At 43.9% G+C, this 17,261-nt stretch overlaps 1 protein-coding gene across 4 annotated transcripts in view; it reads right to left on the bottom strand.

Moving 5' to 3' along the window:
* The window catches only part of LOC118377104 (1-phosphatidylinositol 4,5-bisphosphate phosphodiesterase beta-4-like), a 65,773-nt gene that overhangs the window by 6,264 nt on the left and 42,248 nt on the right, over positions 1-17,261 (bottom strand). For all 4 annotated transcript variants that reach the window (XM_052523950.1, XM_052523952.1, XM_052523951.1 and 1 more), the window contains 8 exons: positions 14,852-15,016; positions 10,055-10,259; positions 5,237-5,325; positions 2,681-2,834; positions 2,384-2,436; positions 1,306-1,371; positions 513-628; positions 244-319 (listed from right to left, as the gene is read on the bottom strand). In XM_052523950.1, coding sequence (XP_052379910.1) covers positions 244-319; positions 513-628; positions 1,306-1,371; positions 2,384-2,436; positions 2,681-2,834; positions 5,237-5,325; positions 10,055-10,259; positions 14,852-15,016 — 924 coding nt within the window. The remainder of the gene's footprint in view (positions 1-243; positions 320-512; positions 629-1,305; positions 1,372-2,383; positions 2,437-2,680; positions 2,835-5,236; positions 5,326-10,054; positions 10,260-14,851; positions 15,017-17,261) is intronic.

Here is a 17,261-nt window from a genome sequence, read left to right as displayed (position 1 = left end):
TGTATATCATCTCTGACCACTCATTAGTGTGCTGGGTTGTAATGTCCTTCACCTGAAGGGCACAGCATACACACTACACACTTAAACATCAAACACTATATCATCACTAACCACTCCTTAATGTGCTGAGCTGCTGTTATTCAACTGCAGGAGTCCCCGTTTCTACTCTTAGAATTCAGTTCGACAAAGACAATCTATCTCCTTCTGATGACAGAGGGGCGGTGACTGTGAACTGAAGGTTACCTTAGCTTTGTGGTCAGTGTTCAGTTTCTCCACGTTACTCTCAGTCTCCTTCTTCAACTCCAGACAGTTGTTTTCTCTGTGGGGCGACAGAAAGGCATTTCTTAGCTAGGTGGAGACAGGAACGAACTTTCATTTCATACATCCAATGGCTGTGTCCAGATGCCAGGTATACGATAATACATGTTCATGTTGAATGTTTATTTCAACATGTCATAATTGATTGATTGACTATTTGCTTGAATGAATGATCTACATGTCCTGATATTTACCCTCGTTTCTTGATGGCCTTCTCCAGCAGTTTGTCCTGTGTCAGCTTCTCCTTGTCGTGCTGAGAAATCATCTTGTCCACCTGGGTGCAGTGGCACTTCTGCATGATGGTGCGGTCCTGAAACAGAACACAACAAATTACTGAGGATACCAAGTCACAACTGCTTTACAGTGAGATACTATTGCAGAGATAGAGACAGCTTAAGATAGCTTGGTCTAACCTTTCCTAAACAAGTCATTTACCATTACAGCCAGACCATATAGCTGAGAACTTACACTAACAAAACATTAGTGGAAATGGTTAAACCCCTGGCTAGTGGACACATCTGGCTGACTGTCATAACTGTTAAGCAACAGGAAAAGAGAGCAGGAGGTTGCTATGATCAACCCTACAAGAGATCCTCTCTTTAGTATACAAACAGGTTGTTACGTAAGAAGGGATTTCATAAAGACATGGTGTTAGTGACTGAAGTCTAGCTACTGTGAGTGTGTGTGTCTGTGTGCTTGCGTGTATGCATGTGTGTGTGGGGGGTCATCTTAGCAAGTCTAATTTCTGTCTATCCACTCTCTGGTGAGATCAAAGACAAACACCTTAGGTTACAGGATGCACTCAAGTGTGTGTGTGTGTGTGTGTGTGTGTGTGTGTGTGTGTGTGTGTGTGTGTGTGTGTGTGTGTGGGGCTCAGACAACACTGAATGATGAAAGGAGAGACCTCCAGTGTGTGGACATCAGGATGAATGATCTGTACTGTGTCAGCTCTGGGACCTGTACGGGCAGTCTAAAACATCAACCCACCTTTGCGTGCTTCTTCTTTAAAAAGTTCAGCTCTTTCTGCTGCTTTTTAATCAGTTTAAGGTACGTCTGGCGAGAGGAAAGACAGATTACTGAAAACAGATTTAATTCACTAAGGACAGCAAGCTCAAAGACACTAGACAAAGCCTGTTTGAGGAATGTCAGTGCTGCACCAACCCTCTGTTTGTGCTACAGGAAACATCTGACTGATGTTAAATATTATTGATACTGATAAATAAACAAATTATATAAAAACATGATCATGTTTTATGATGTTGGTGAATACATTTACCAGATAATAAAGCTATAATAGGGAATAGGGGAACTGTTAAGGTTCTAGTTAGGAGTAAACTAGATGGTAGGGGTCAAATATCAGGGGTCAGCTGAATCAGCAGGATAGAGATGGTAGGGGTCAGATATCAGGGGTCAGCAGTATATAGGTGGTAGGGGTCAGATATTAGGGGTCAGCAGGATATAGGTGGTAGGGGTCAGATATTAGGGGTCAGTAGTATATAGGTGGTAGGGGTCAGATATTAGGGGTCAGCAGGATATAGGTGGTAGGGGTCAGATATTAGGGGTCAGTAGTATATAGGTGGTAGGGGTCAGATATTAGGGGTCAGTAGTATATAGGTGGTAGGGGTCAGATATTAGGGGTCAGTAGTATATAGATGGTAGGGGTCAGATATTAGGGGTCAGTAGTATCAGCAGTATATAGGTGGTAGGGGTCAGATATTAGGGGTCAGTAGTATATAGATGGTAGGGGTCAGATATTAGGGGTCAGTAGTATCAGCAGTATATAGGTGGTAAGGGTCAGATATCAGGGGTCAGCAGTATATAGATGGTAGGGGTCAGGTTTTAGGGGTCAGTAGTATCAGCAGGATATAGGTGGTAGGGGTCAGATATCAGGGGTCAGCAGTATATAGATGGTAGGGGTCAGATATTAGGGGTCAGTGGTATCAGCAGGATATAGATGGTAGGGGTCAGATTTTAGGGGTCAGTTGTATCAGCAGGATATAGGTGGTAGGGGTCAGATATTAGGGGTCAGTAGTAACAATCAGGGTAACTGTAACCTATGCCTCACCTTCATCTGTTTCAAGTCATCAATATTCACATGAGGCACCAGTGCATTTATATCTACAAAGACAGAAATGGAAAAACAGCTCAATTGTGTCAATGTGAGTGAGATGTGTGATGTACTGTAGAGGTCTAGACCAGCTCCGAACTGGTCTGTGTGTGTTAGTGTGTGTGTGTGTGTGTGTGTGTGTGTGTGTGTGTGTGTGTGTGTGTGTGTGTGTGTGTGTGTGTGTGTGTGTGTGTGTGTGTGTGTGTGTGTGTGTGTGTGTGTGTGTGTGTGTGTGTGTGTGTGTGTGTGTCGTACCCTTCTTGGTGTCAGTGGTGTTGTTCTGGGCAGAAGTAGAAGACTGAGCCGGGTCTGAGCTGGTCTGTGGCGTCAAGTTGGTCTTCACGTTGGCGTTTACCTTCCCTTTCTTGTCATTCTTCGAACTCTCATTTGGCACATCTGCTATGTCGCTCTGGAGAGAGGGAGAGAAAAGAGAAAGAGAGAGACAGGAAGAGAGGAGGGCGTTTCAGGTCTATGGACAGAAATCTTTCTCACGCACTTTTCAATCATTACTGCATTTCCATAAAGATGGAGGGACAGTGATTTTTGTAGTTTCTCCTACCCATCACAAAGCACATTTTACTACTCAGGGACAAAAAAATGTGTATTTAGAACCTAAAACAGTTCTTAAGCTGTCACCATAGGAGAACTCTTTGAAGAACCCAAAATGGTTCTACCTAGAACCAAAAAGGGGACAGCCGAAGAACCATTTTGGAATCCTTTTTTCTAAGAGTGTAGATAGCTACTAAGACTACTAAACCAGTAGCCAAAGCAACTCATCTTCAACCTTATCCTATACTGTGATGAGAACAACAAACACACACACACACACTACATACCCTCACACCCATAAAACAAACACCCACAAAACACACACACACTACATACGCTGCTGATACAGTTTATTATCTACCCTGATTGCCTAGTCACCTTTACCCCTACCTACATGGACATACAGTGCTGTGAAAAACTGTTTTCCCCTTCCTGATTTCTTATTTTCTTGCACATTTGTCACACTTAAATGTTTCAGATCATCAAACAAATTTGACTATTACACAAAGATAACCCAAGTAAACACAAAATGCAGTTTTCAAGTGACAATGATATTTATTAAGGGAAGAAAGCTATCCAAACCTTCATGACCCTATGTGACAAAATAATTGCCCCCCTTGTTAAATCATGAATTTACTGGGGTTAATCAATTTTTTTGGAAAGCTGAGTTCAATTTCACTAGCCACACCCAGGCCTGATTACTGCCAGGCCTGTTGAATCAAGAAATCACTCCTCTCAATTTTGGCAAAAAACATCTTGCTGATCCCCAAGGAAATATTCTGTGGACTGACGAGACAAAAGTTGAACTTTTGGAAGGTGTGCGTCACGTTATATCTGGCGTAAAAGTAACACAGCATTTCAGAAACAGAACATCATACCAACAGTCAAATATGGTGGTGGTAGTGAGATGGTCTGGGGCTGCTTTGCTGCTTCAGGACCTGGACGACTTGCTGTGATTTATGGAACCATGAATTCTGCTCTCTAACAAAAAAATCCTGAAGGAGAATGTCCGGCCATTAGTTTGTGACCTCAAGCTGAATCGCACTTGGGTTCTGCAGCAGGACAATGATCAAAAACACACCAGCAAGTCCACCTCTGAATGGCTTAAAAAACAAAATGAAGGTTTTGGAGTGGCCTAGTCAAAGTCCGGACTTGAATCCGATTGAGATGCTGTGGCGTGACCTTAAGGCGGTTCATGCACAGATCTGGGGAAGGCGGTTCATGCTCGAAAACCCTCAAATTCAGAGGTGGACAGAGGATGCAGAGGATAAATGCTTCACAGTTCAAGTAACAGACATCTCAACATTGTTCAGAGGAGACTGTGTGAAACAGGCCTTCATGATCTAATTGCTGCAAAGAAACCACTACTAAAGGACACCAATAATAATAAGAGATTTGCTTGGGCCAAGAAACACGAGCAATGGACATCAGACCGGTGGAAATTTGTCCTTTGGTCTGGAGTCCAAATTTTAGATTTTTGGTTCCAACCGCCATGTTTTTGTGAGACGCTGTGTGGGTGAACGGATGATCTCCGCATGTGTATTTCCCACCATAAAGCATGGAGGAGGAGGTGTTATGGTGTGGGGGTGCTTTGCTGGTGACACTGTCTGTGATTTATTTAGAATTCAAGGCACACTTAACACGCATGGCAACCACAGCATTCTGCAGCGATACATCATTCTATCTGGTTTAGGCTTAGTGGGGCTATAATTTGTTTTTCAACAGGACAATGACCCAAAACACACCTCCAGGCTGTGTAAGGGCTAGTTGACCAAGGAGGAGAGTGATGGAGTGCTACATCAGATGACCTGGCCTCCACAATCGCCTGACCTCAACCAAATTGAGATGGTTTGGGATGAGTCGGGCCACAAAGTGAAGGAAAAGCAGCCAACAAGTGCTGAGCATATGTGGGAACTCCTTCAAGACTGTTGGAAAACCATTCCAGGAGAAGTTGGTTGAGAGAATGCCAATAGTGTGCAAAGTTGTCATGAAAGGCAAAGGGTGGCTACTTTGAAGAACCTCAAATACAAAATATATTTAATTTAGTTTAACACTACACGATTACTACGTGATTCCATATGTGTTATTTCATAGTTTTGATGTCTTCACTATTATTCTAAAATGTAGAAAATAGTAAAAATAAAGAAAAACCCTTGAATGAGTCGGTGTTGTAAAACTTTGGACCGGTAATGTACGTGCTGTAGCCAACTCCAACACACAATAGACCAGTTGGCTACAACACATACAGTATGTTACATGTACCGTTTCAATCCCCAGAGCTCTCATCTGGTCCGCTCTTTTCTCTGCTATGGACAGGAACTTTTTGGGGTCTGACAGGGCGTCCACGATGGCTAGAGAGAAGACAGGACATTAATCAATACACTGAACTGGACGGGAATGGAGTGGTGGAACTTCAATGTAATGTATTGTCATATTTGATGTACTTGAGGTTCCATCGTTATTTGCAGTCTAAACACAGTCATTATACAGAAAGACAAGCAAAGATGACAACGTTCTACTGCAGTAGCAACATTCTATTGAATGAAATTAAGCAGGTACATATGTAGGATCTTAATTTGAGCCAGTTTCTCACAGTAGGAAAATAACTTTTTTTATATGTGTTGATAAATATTTGATATGGGAAAATCAAGTCTGAAATTTCAAATTGGAAATTAAAAACTTAAAATACTTTAAACCTGAAATACACTACAAGTTCTACATTTCCTGCATTGCAATTCTCCTGCAACAGGGTGATCAAATTAAAATCCTACATCTGTATATATTTGAGTAGATAATATGAAAGCCTCCTGCAAAAGACAGAGAATGATGCTCCCATTATTTGGATTTGAAACATTCACACAGCCTTTCAACACTGCTTATGGGTTATCATCATAATGATTGCCTTGGCTTGGCTTAAGGACTAGTCAAATATGTTGTGTATCTCCATGTTTGTGTCTCTCTATAAGTGGCTATTACACTTGCTCTGCTACCATCCTCATTTGCTCTGTGTCATTACTTCTGATGTAGAATACACTGTAGGGCAGCACACCCTGAACGGAGGGACGGAAGGAGGGAGGGACAGTTAACTGTCTCTTGTCATCCTCTTCAGAACCTGGCCGTGACCCACTCCCCCGAGGGTGTCCCAGGGAGAGTGGGATGTAAACAAATTTACAATTCATACATGCGTATTAATACACACATGTTCATAGGACAAATATAAGCACCCACAAAAATGTATAAATATAATAATTAATCTCCCTCTTTCTTCTTCTCTTCCTCTCCTCAAATTCTCCTCTATTCACCTCCTTCTCTTCTTTCCTCTTCTGTCCTCCCTCTCATCTCCTTCCCTCTCCCCAGAGCCTTCTGCATCCACTTCAGTATCTACTATGAATCAATTTAACGGAGATGTAAATTGTACCGTGTGTGTGTGTGTGTGTGGTATGAAAGAGAAAGACAAAAGACCAGCTGAGAAAGGGACAACGCAAGCACACGTTTCCAGCTCTTCACACACACACACACACACACACACACACACACACACACACACACACACACACACACACACACACACACACACACACACACACACACACACACACACACACACACACACACACGGTCTCCACTAGGGTTGCAAAGGGTCGGAAACTTTCCGATGCATTTCCAGAATATTTCCGAATTTTTTTCCATGGGCAGTTAAGCCCGGGAATTTTTCTAAAATTCATCAAAAAAGTTAGCTTATAACAGTGAACCTTTTTTTGTGGGATACACATAAGGCAATTCTACGTCTTGTGGCATATTTTGGTTAAACTATCCCCAATTCAATGGAATTGCAACCCTCTGCATGCACAGTGCATTCTTCCATCACATGTACAGCTGATTCTCAAGATCTTGCACACTAATGAGATGCTATAGAGCCCACACTACCACACTGCCTGAGCCAAGGACTACATGCTTTCTGGTAAGTTTTGATTACAATACTGCGTGAGGTGAATATATTTTAAACGACGTACTTTATTTTTTGTTAACTAGTAAATAGTAGCCTATAGCAAAGTGTGTTTAAATCATTTCTAACTTGTTAACAATTTTTGCTAGTTAGTTTTTGCTACCATGTGGGTTTTCGCTTGCTTGAGACTGCTAACTGAGGAGTGTTAATTCACCTGTTTCCATACATGTTTCATTTTAAAACATTTATTTTACAAAGCAATTGTTTAATCTAACTGCTTAACTATTCATCTGTACATAGATTTTTTTTTTTTAAACAAATTGTTTTCTAATCTTTAGAGGAAAATGCCACGGGCAATATCTGATCTGTGGAGACATTTAGAAGGACAAGCTGTGTACATTTGCAAATACTGTGCCAAATCATATGTGAATGGACGCAACAAAGATGCAGAATCATCTGGCCAAGTGCAAACAGTTCCTTCAGCGCTCACAACAAGCAACCTCTTGATGAATCAGACACCTTATCGATAGCTCATGGTCCTCCTGGATTCAGATGCTTTTTTTACTCAATGGAGGAACGTAGTCAGAGAAATGCTGATGAATGTCTTGCTCGAGCTCTGTATGCAACTGGTTCACCTCTGATGCTCTCAGGCAATGTGTATTGGAAGAGATTTCTGAACGTTCTTCTCCCAGCATACACCCCTCCAACCAGACTACTTATCTACTCATTTGCTGGATGCAGAGTTCAAGTGAAGGTCAAGCAAATCATAGAGAAAGCAGACTGTATTGCAATAACCTCCGATGGGTAATCGAATGTTCGTGGGCAAGGAATAATGAACTACATCATCTCCACCTCTCAACCAGTATTCTACAAGAGCACAGACACAATGGACAACAGACACACCGGTCCCTACATTGCAGATGAGCCAAAGGCAGTCATCAATGACCTTGGACCACAGAATGTATTTGCACTGGTGACAGTGGTGAACATGAAGGCTGCTTGGTCTAAAGTGGAGGAGTCCTACCCTCACATCACACCCATTGGCTGTGCTGCTCATGCATTGAATCTGCTCCTCAAGGACATCATGGTACTGAAAACAGTGGACACACTCTACAAGAGAGCCAAATAAATGGTTAGGTATGTGAAGGGTCATCAAGTTATAGCAGCAATCTACCTCACCAAGCAAAGTGAGAAGAATAAGAGCAGCACATTGAAGCTGCCCAGCAACACCCGTTGGGGTGGTGTTGTCATCATGTTTGACAGTCTCCTGGAGGAGAAGGAGTCTCTCCAAGATATGGCCATATCACAGTCTGCCGATATGGATAGCCCCATCAAGAGGACAATCCTGGATGATGTATTTTGGGAGAGAGTGGTGGGCAGCCTGAAACTCCTGAAAGCTATAGCAGTAGCCATTGCATGGATTGAGAGAGACATCCTGTCTGATGTTCAGACTCTGCTTGCAGATGTAAGAGAAGAAATACGTACTGCCCTGCCCACTTCACTGTTGCTCCAAGCAGAGGAAACTGCAGTTCTGAAATACATCAAAAAGCATGAAGACTTCTGCCTGAAGCCCATACACGCCGCAGCATACATGTTGGACCCCAAGTATGCTGGCAAGAGCATCCTGTCTGGTGCAGAGATCAACAAGGCCTATGGTGTCATCACTACTGTGTCTCACCACCTTGGCCTGGATGAGGGCAAGGTTCTTGGCAGTCTGGCGAAGTACACTTCCAAGCAAGGGCTTTGGGATAGAGATGCAATATTGCAGTCGTGCCAACATATCTCATCAGCCACCTGGTTTAAGGGACTCTGTGGATCTGAGGCTCTTCCCCCTGTTGCCTCCATCAAATCAAATGTATTTATATAGCCCTTCTTACATCAGCTGATATGTCAAAGTGCTGTACAGAAACCCAGCCTAAAACCCCAAACAGCAAGCAATGCAGGTGTAGAAGCACGGTGGCTAGGAAAAACTCCCTAGAAAGGCCAAAACCTAGGAAGAAACCTAGAGAGGAACCAGACTATGTGGGGTGGCCAGTCCTCTTCTGGCTGTGCCGGGTGGAGATTATAACAGAACATGGCCAAGATGTTCAAATGTTCATTAATTACCAGCATGGTCGAATAATAATAAGGCAGAACAGTCCATCATCCTCTAAATCCCACCAACATCAGCCGCCTCAGAGTGCAACTGGTTTGGTAACACACACACCAAAGCACACAACAGGCTGACCAGTACAAGGGTTGAAACATTGGTGGCCATTCAGGCAAATCTGAGGCTTTTAGAGCCTGACAATGAGCCATCCTCAACAAGGTTGGAAAGTGACAGTGAAGATGAGGCCTCAGAGTCTGATGTTCAAGAGGTGGACATTGAGGAGGTCCAGGGAGGAGACATGGAACCCTGAGAGGAAGACAACCAAAGCTTTAGTTTCTAGACTATCATTTTACAGATGTGATGTGATGGATCATCGGGGATCTTTCCATATTCCATTTCTTTTGTTGTTCAGTGAAATCATCCCATGTGAAGAGTCAACTCATTTAATTAAAGTTTAATTCGTAACTAAATTGTTTTTAAAATGTATATTGGAAGGATTTAATCATTTGCAATTATGTCTACATATGATAAGATAAAATGTTTATGTTTCTGTCTCCGTATGATATGGTAAATATATCCAATGCAAAAAACATCTACATTTAAATGAATATTCATTTGTATATTTTTTTTGTTAATTCCCATATATTCCCGTTAATACCCACAGAAAGTTTCCACCTCCGAACATTCCCCAAAATGTTGCAACCCTAGTCTCCAAACTCAAGTGTTTATGAGTGAATAATAAAGAGTTCAGTAGCACACATCCGTAGACCAATAGGGGTACACACACCACACACACACACACACACACACACACACACACACACACACACACACACACACACACACACACACACACACACACACACACACACACACACACACACACACACACACACACACACACACACACACACACACACACACACACACACACCTTCTGCTGCCCCTAACCTACAATTCTGAAGAGAAAGTACAACTGTGTATTTGCAAGGGAGCGAGTGTGTGTGGCGAGTGTGTGTGTGTGTGTGTCAGTGTGTCTCCTCACCTCCGAAGCCTTCGGGTACGTAGGTCTTAAGCACTATGTTACAGAAAATGGTGGGTAAAGACAGAGGCTTGTTCCCTTCGTTGCGTAAAGAGATGTGTCTGTATCCTGCCTGTAGACCCTCCAATGGTAGAATCCTCTGACCTATCAGCTTATTATTGTCATCATACACAGCTAGACGCAGCACAGCCAGGTCTGGCAGAATCACCTGTAAGAGAGAGAGGGAGGGAGGGACAGAGAGTGAGAAAGATAGAGAGAGAGAGGGATGAGAGCGAAAGACAGAGAGAGAAATAGGAAACAGAGTTAAGATTCATACCCTTTTCAGTGACAGTAGCATTTACCTTGATGACAATAGTATATACCCAGCAGTGATGACAGTAGCATATACCCAGCAGTGATGACAGTAGCATATACCCAGCAGTGATGACAGTAGCATATACCCAGCAGTGATGACAGTAGCATATACTCAGCAGTGATGACAGTAGCATATACCCAGCAGTGATGACAGTAGCATATACCCAGCAGTGATGACAGTAGCATATACACAGCAGTGATGACAGTAGCATATACCCAGCAGTGATGACAGTGGCATATACACAGCAGTGATGACAGTAGCATATACCCAGCAGTGATGACAGTAGCATATACCCAGCAGTGATGACAGTAGCATATTCCCAGCAGTGATGATAATAGCATATACCCAGCAGTGATGACAGTAGCATATACCCAGCAGTGATGACAGTAGCATATGCCCAGCAGTGATGATAATAGCATATACCCAGCAGTGATGACAGTAGCATATACCCAGCAGTGATGACAGTAGCATATACCCAGCAGTGATGACAGTAGCATATACCCAGCAGTGATGACAGTAGCATATACCCAGCAGTGATGATAATAGCATATACCCAGCAGTGATGACAGTAGCATATACCCAGCAATGATGATAATAGCATATACCCAGCAGTGATGACAGTAGCATATACCCAGCAGTGATGACAGTAGCATATACCCAGCAGTGATGACAGTAGCATATACCCAGCAGTGATGATAATAGCATATGCCCAGCAGTGATGATAATAGCATATACCCAGCAGTGATGACAGTAGCATATACCCAGCAGTGATGACAGTAGCATATACCCAGCAGTGATGATAATAGCATATACCCAGCAGTGATGACAGTAGCATATACCCAGCAGTGATGACAGTAGCATATACCCAGCAGTGATGATAATAGCATATGCCCAGCAGTGATGATAATAGCATATACCCAGCAGTGATGACAGTAGCATATACCCAGCAGTGATGACAGTAGCATATACACAGCAGTGATGATAATAGCATATACCCAGCAGTGATGACAGTAGCATATACACAGCAGTGATGACAGTAGCATATACCCAGCAGTGATGATAATAGCATATACCCAGCAGTGATGACAGTAGCATATACCCAGCAGTGATGACAGTAGCATATACCCAGCAGTGATGACAGTAGCATATACCCAGCAGTGATGATAATAGCATATACCCAGCAGTGATGACAGTAGCATATACCCAGCAGTGATGACAGTAGCATATACACAGCAGTGATGACAGTAGCATATACCCAGCAGTGATGACAGTAGCATATACCCAGCAGTGATGACAGTAGCATATACCCAGCAGTGATGACAATAGCATATGACCAGCAGTGATGACAATAGCATATACCCAGCAGTGATGACAGTAGCATATACCCAGCAGTGATGACAGTAGCATATACCCAGCAGTGATGACAGTAGCATATACCCAGCAGTGATGACAGTAGCATATACCCACCAGTGATGACAGTAGCATATACCCAGCAGTGATGACAGTAGCATATACCCAGCAGTGATGACAGTAGCATATACACAGCAGTGATGACAGTAGCATATGCCCAGCAGTGATGACAGTAGCATATACACAGCAGTGATGAGTGAGCAGTAGCATATACCCAGCAGTGATGATAGTAGCATATACCCAGCATGCAGTGATGATGAAGTAGCATATACCCAGCAGTGATGACAGTAGCATATACCCAGCAGTGATGACAGTAGCATATACACAGCATATACCCAGCAGTGATGACAGTAGCATATACCCAGCAGTGATGACAGTAGCAGCCCAGCAGTGATGACAGTAGCATATGCCCAGCAGTGATGACAGTAGCATATACACAGCAGTGATGACAGTAGCATATACCCAGCAGTGATGACAGTAGCATATACACAGCAGTGATGCATATACACAGCAGTGATGACAGTAGCATATGCCCAGCAGTGATATACCCAGCAGTGATGACAGTAGCATATACCCAGCAGTGATGATAATGCATATACCCAGCAGTGATGACAGTAGCATATACCCAGCAGTGATATACATATACCAGCAGTGATGACAGTAGCATATAGCATATACCCAGCAGTGATGACAGTAGCATATACCCAGCAGTGATGATAATAGCATATGACCAGCAGTGATGACAATAGCATATACCCAGCAGTGATGACAGTAGCATATACCCAGCAGTGATGACAGTAGCATATACACAGCAGTGATGACAGTAGCATATACACAGCAGTGATGACAGTAGCATATGCCCAGCAGTGATGACAGTAGCATATACACAGCAGTGATGACGGTAGCATATACCCAGCAGTGATGACAGTAGCATATACCCAGCAGTGATGATAATAGACTGTAGCTAGGCTCTCCACTATCTGTTTCGAACATTAGCCCATATACAAGGCCATTACAGAACCATTAACTCATCAGCAAGCACACATTCACACATCCAGGGAGAGGAGCTTTGTGTGTGTGTGTGTGTGTGCGTGTGCGCAATACGTATGTTTGTGTGTCCAGGGAATGGAGCTGTATGTATGTGTGTGTGTGTGTGTGTGTGTGTGTGTGTGTGTGTGTGTGTGTGTGTGTGTGTGTGTGTGTGTGTGTGTGTGTGTGTGTGTGTGCGTGTGTCCAGCAGCACTGAGGCAGCAGGCTGTGACTGATGATGTGTGTTGGAGTTGGAGTCACACACACACACCCCCCCTCCCCACACACACCCAGTCTCTGCCCCACATCCCTCCTTCTCTTTCCATTCTCTCTACCCCATCTCCTCTTTTTCTATTTGTTCTCAAGGTCCTTCCCCCTCTCCACATCTCTCCTTTTATTTTCTACCTTTCTACTCTACCCCTCTCCTTTATTCTCCCTTGGTTTCTTCGCTATCTCCAGATATTGTACTCTTTCTCTCTGGTTCTATCCTTCAACCTAATCCTTTCTTCTCTTCCTCTCATCCCCATTCTGTCTCTAATCTTCTCTTCCTCTATTTGTTCTCTTTCTTCTCTTTGTCTTGCCTTCTCTCTCTCATGCTATACATCTGTTATCCCCTTTCTCTCTTTCCTCCATGCCTTCTCTCCCTCTCCTCTCTTCCCTCTATGCCTTCTCCCCCTCTCCTCTCCGCTCTTCCCTCCATGCCTTCTCTCCCTCTTCCCTCCTTCTCCTTCCCCTTCCCTCCATGCCTTCTCCCCCCTCTTCCCTCTATGCCTTCCTCCCCTCTCCGCTCTTCCCTCCATGCCTTCTCTCCCTCTCCTCTCTTCCCTCTATGCCTTCTCCCCCTCTCCTCTCCGCTCTTCCCTCCATGCCTTCTCTCCCTCTCCTCTCTTCCCTCTATGCCTTCTCCCCCTCTCCTCTCCGCTCTTCCCTCCATGCCTTCTCCCCCTCTCCTCTCCGCTCTTCCCTCCATGCCTCTCCCCCTCCCCCTCCTCCTTCCCTCCATGCCTTCTCCCCCTGCTCTCTTCCCTCCATGCCTTCTCCCCCTCTCCTCTCCGCTCTTCCCTCCATGCCTTCTCCCCCCCCTCTCCTCTCTTCCCTCCATGCCTTCTCCCCCCCCTCTCCCCCTCCCTCCATGCCTCTCCCCCCTCCATGCCTTCCCTCTATGCCCTCCCCCCCTCTCCGCTCTTCCCTCCATGCCTTCTCCCCCTCTCCCTCTCTTCCCTCCATGCCTTCTCCCCTCCCTCTCCGCTCTTCCCTCCATGCCTTCTCCCCCTCTCCTCTCCGCTCTTCCCTCCATGCCTTCTCCCCCTCCCCCTCTCCTCTCCGCTCTTCCCTCCATGCCTTCTCCCCCTCTCCTCTCCGCTCTTCCCTCCATGCCTTCTCCCCCTCTCCTCTCCGCTCTTCCCTCTATGCCTTCTCCCCCTCTCCTCTCCGCTCTTCCCTCCATGCCTTCTCCCCCTCTCCTCTCCGCTCTTCCCTCCATGCCTTCTCCCCCTCTCCTCTCCGCTCTTCCCTCCATGCCTTCTCCCCCTCTCCTCTCCGCTCTTCCCTCTATGCCTTCTCCCCCTCTCCTCTCCTCTCCTGTCTTTCTCTGCAGACACACGGAGTAGTTCTAAGTACCACAGGGACATCAATCCCCTCCAACTCACCCCTCCTTCCCTTTGCTACTCCCTAAGCTGTTAAACTCCAATACCTACCAGTAAACAACCAATGCAGCATTGTATGAACTGTTCCATTTCCCTTCCATTCTTTTCTATTCCATTTCCTATACCTTTCTAGTGTTCTCCCCTTCTACATTTTCTTCTCCTGTCTTCTTCTCTACATTCAGCCATTTCTCCAGTCTCTCCTGTCTAATATCTCTCCCGCTCTTCCATTTCTCTCTCCTACTCCAATCTCCTCCTATTCCCTTCATATCATATACTATCCCATCCCTCTTTCCTCCTCCCTCCCATCTACATCTATGTCCTCTCCTCCTTCCATCCCTCCCTCTCTCCTCTCCTCTGTACCTTCCTGAAGACGAAAGGTTCTTCGTTGTAGGCGGGGTTCAGGCCGTTGTTCATCACCATGCGGGTGCGGAACTCTTTGCGGATGGTATCCGTGGGCAACCCATACATGTCCACCTCTACGTAGGTCCCAATCTTCTTATCAGACAGGAACTGACCAGAAAACACCTGAGAACATACACATCCAGTCAAACAACAATTAAATACAATATAATACAACTTTTTGGAAAATGGCCAAATGATTGGACATCATTTTTTGTAATATGCTCACATCACTGACATGGATTTTTAGCTAACGGTGGCTAAAGTTAGCTGAAGTTTGTAATGGCTGTTTAAAGAAAACTGGACCACAGATGTACATTTTGTCCTGGCCTATAGACTACTTTCATGGTGAGGAACCATCTAACATTAAGTTGTAAAATAGTTAACTTCACACAAGTGAGCTTCAGGTTTCCCATCTTCTCAGCACATGTACAGTTGAAGTCGGAAGTTTACATACACCATAGCCAAATACATTTAAAATCAGTTTTTCACAATTCCTGACATTTAATCAGAGTAAAAAAAATCATTGTCTTAGGTCAGTTAGGATCACCGCTTTATTGAAAGAATGTGAAATGTGAGAATAATAGTAGAGAGAATGATTTATTTCAGCTTTGAGTTCTTTCATCACATTCCTAGTGGGTCAGGAGTTTACATACACTCAATTAGTATTCGGTAGCATTGCATTTAAATTGTTTAACTTGGTTCAAATGTGTCGGGTAGCCTTCCACAAGCTTCCCACAATAAGTTGGGTGAATTTCTGGCCCATTCCGCCTGACAGAGCTGGTCTGAGTCAGGTTTGTAGGCCTCCTTGCTGACACACGCTTTTTCAGTTCTGCCCACAAATGTTCTATAGGATTGAGGTCAGGACTTTGTGATGGTCACTCCATTACCTTGACTTTGTTGTCCTTAATCCATTTTCCCACAACTTTGGAAGTATGTTTGGGGTCATTGTCCATTTTGAAGACCCATTTGCGACCAAGCTTTAACTTCCTGACTGATGTCTTGAGATGTTGCTTCAATATCTCCACATAATTTTCCATCCTCATGATACCATCTATTTTGTGAAGTGCACCTGTCCCTCCTGCAGCAAAGCATCCCCACAACATGATGCTGCCACCCCCGTGCTTCACGGTTGGGATGGTGTTCTTCAGCTTGCAAGCCTCCCCCATTTTCCTCCAAACATAATGGTCATTATGGCCAAACAGTTCTATTTGTGTTTCATCAGACCAGAGGACATTTCTCCAAAAAGTAAAATCTTTGTCCCCATATGCAGTTGCAAACTGTAGTCTGGCTTTTTTATGGCGAGTTTGGAGCAGTGGCTTCTTCCTTGCTGAGCAGCCTTTCAGGTTATGTCGATATAGGACTCATTTTACTGTGGATATAGATACTCTTGTACCTGTTTCCTCCAGCATCTTCACAAGGTCCTTTGCTGTTGTTCTGGGATTGATTTGAACTTTTCTCATCAAAGTACGTTCATCTCTAGGAGACAGAACTTTTCTCCTTCCTGAGCGGTATGAAGGCTGTGTGGTCCCATGGTGTTTATACTTGTGTACTATTGTTTGTACAGATGAACGTGGTACCTTCAGGCGTTTGGAAATTGCTCCCAAGGATGAACCAGACTTGCGGAGGTCTACAAAAACATTTTTCTTCTCTTCTTTCTTTAGGTTTTCCCATGATGTCAATCAAAGAGGCACTAAGTTTGAAGGTAGGCTTTGAAATACATCCACAGGTACACCTCCAATAGACTCAAATGATGTCAATTAGCCTATCAGAAGCTTCTAAAGCCATGACATAATTTTCTGGAATTTTCCAAGCTGTTTAAAGGCACAGTCAATTTAGTGTATGTAAACTTCTGACCCACTGGAATTGTGATACAGTGAATTATAAGTGAAATAACCTGTTTGAAAACAATTGTTAGAAAAATGACTTGTGTCATGCACAAAGTAGATGTCCTAACCGACTTACCAAAACTATAGTTTGTTAACAAGAAATTTGTGAAATAAAACAAGTTTTAATGACTCCAACCTAAGTGTATGTAAACTTCTGACTTCAACTGTATTGCTTTCTCTCTTTGTTTCTTATTCATACGGTGATCATATGCAGATACACTACAAAAAAAACCATCTACAGTGCCTTGCGAAAGTATTCGGCCCCCTTGAACTTTGCGACCTTTTGCCACATTTCAGGCTTCAAACATAAAGATATAAAACTGTATTTTTTTGTGAAGAATCATCAACAAGTGGGACACAATCATGAAGTGGAACGACATTTATTGGATATTTCAAACGTTTTTAACAAATCAAAAACTGAAACATTGGGCGTGCAAAATTATTCAGCCCCTTTACTTTCAGTGCAGCAAACTCTCTCCAGA

Source organism: Oncorhynchus keta, chromosome 8 (genome assembly GCF_023373465.1).
Source record: "Oncorhynchus keta strain PuntledgeMale-10-30-2019 chromosome 8, Oket_V2, whole genome shotgun sequence".
In the NCBI taxonomy this organism is placed as follows: Eukaryota; Metazoa; Chordata; class Actinopteri; order Salmoniformes; family Salmonidae; genus Oncorhynchus; species Oncorhynchus keta.
This window is presented reverse-complemented; position numbering and strand designations above follow the sequence as displayed.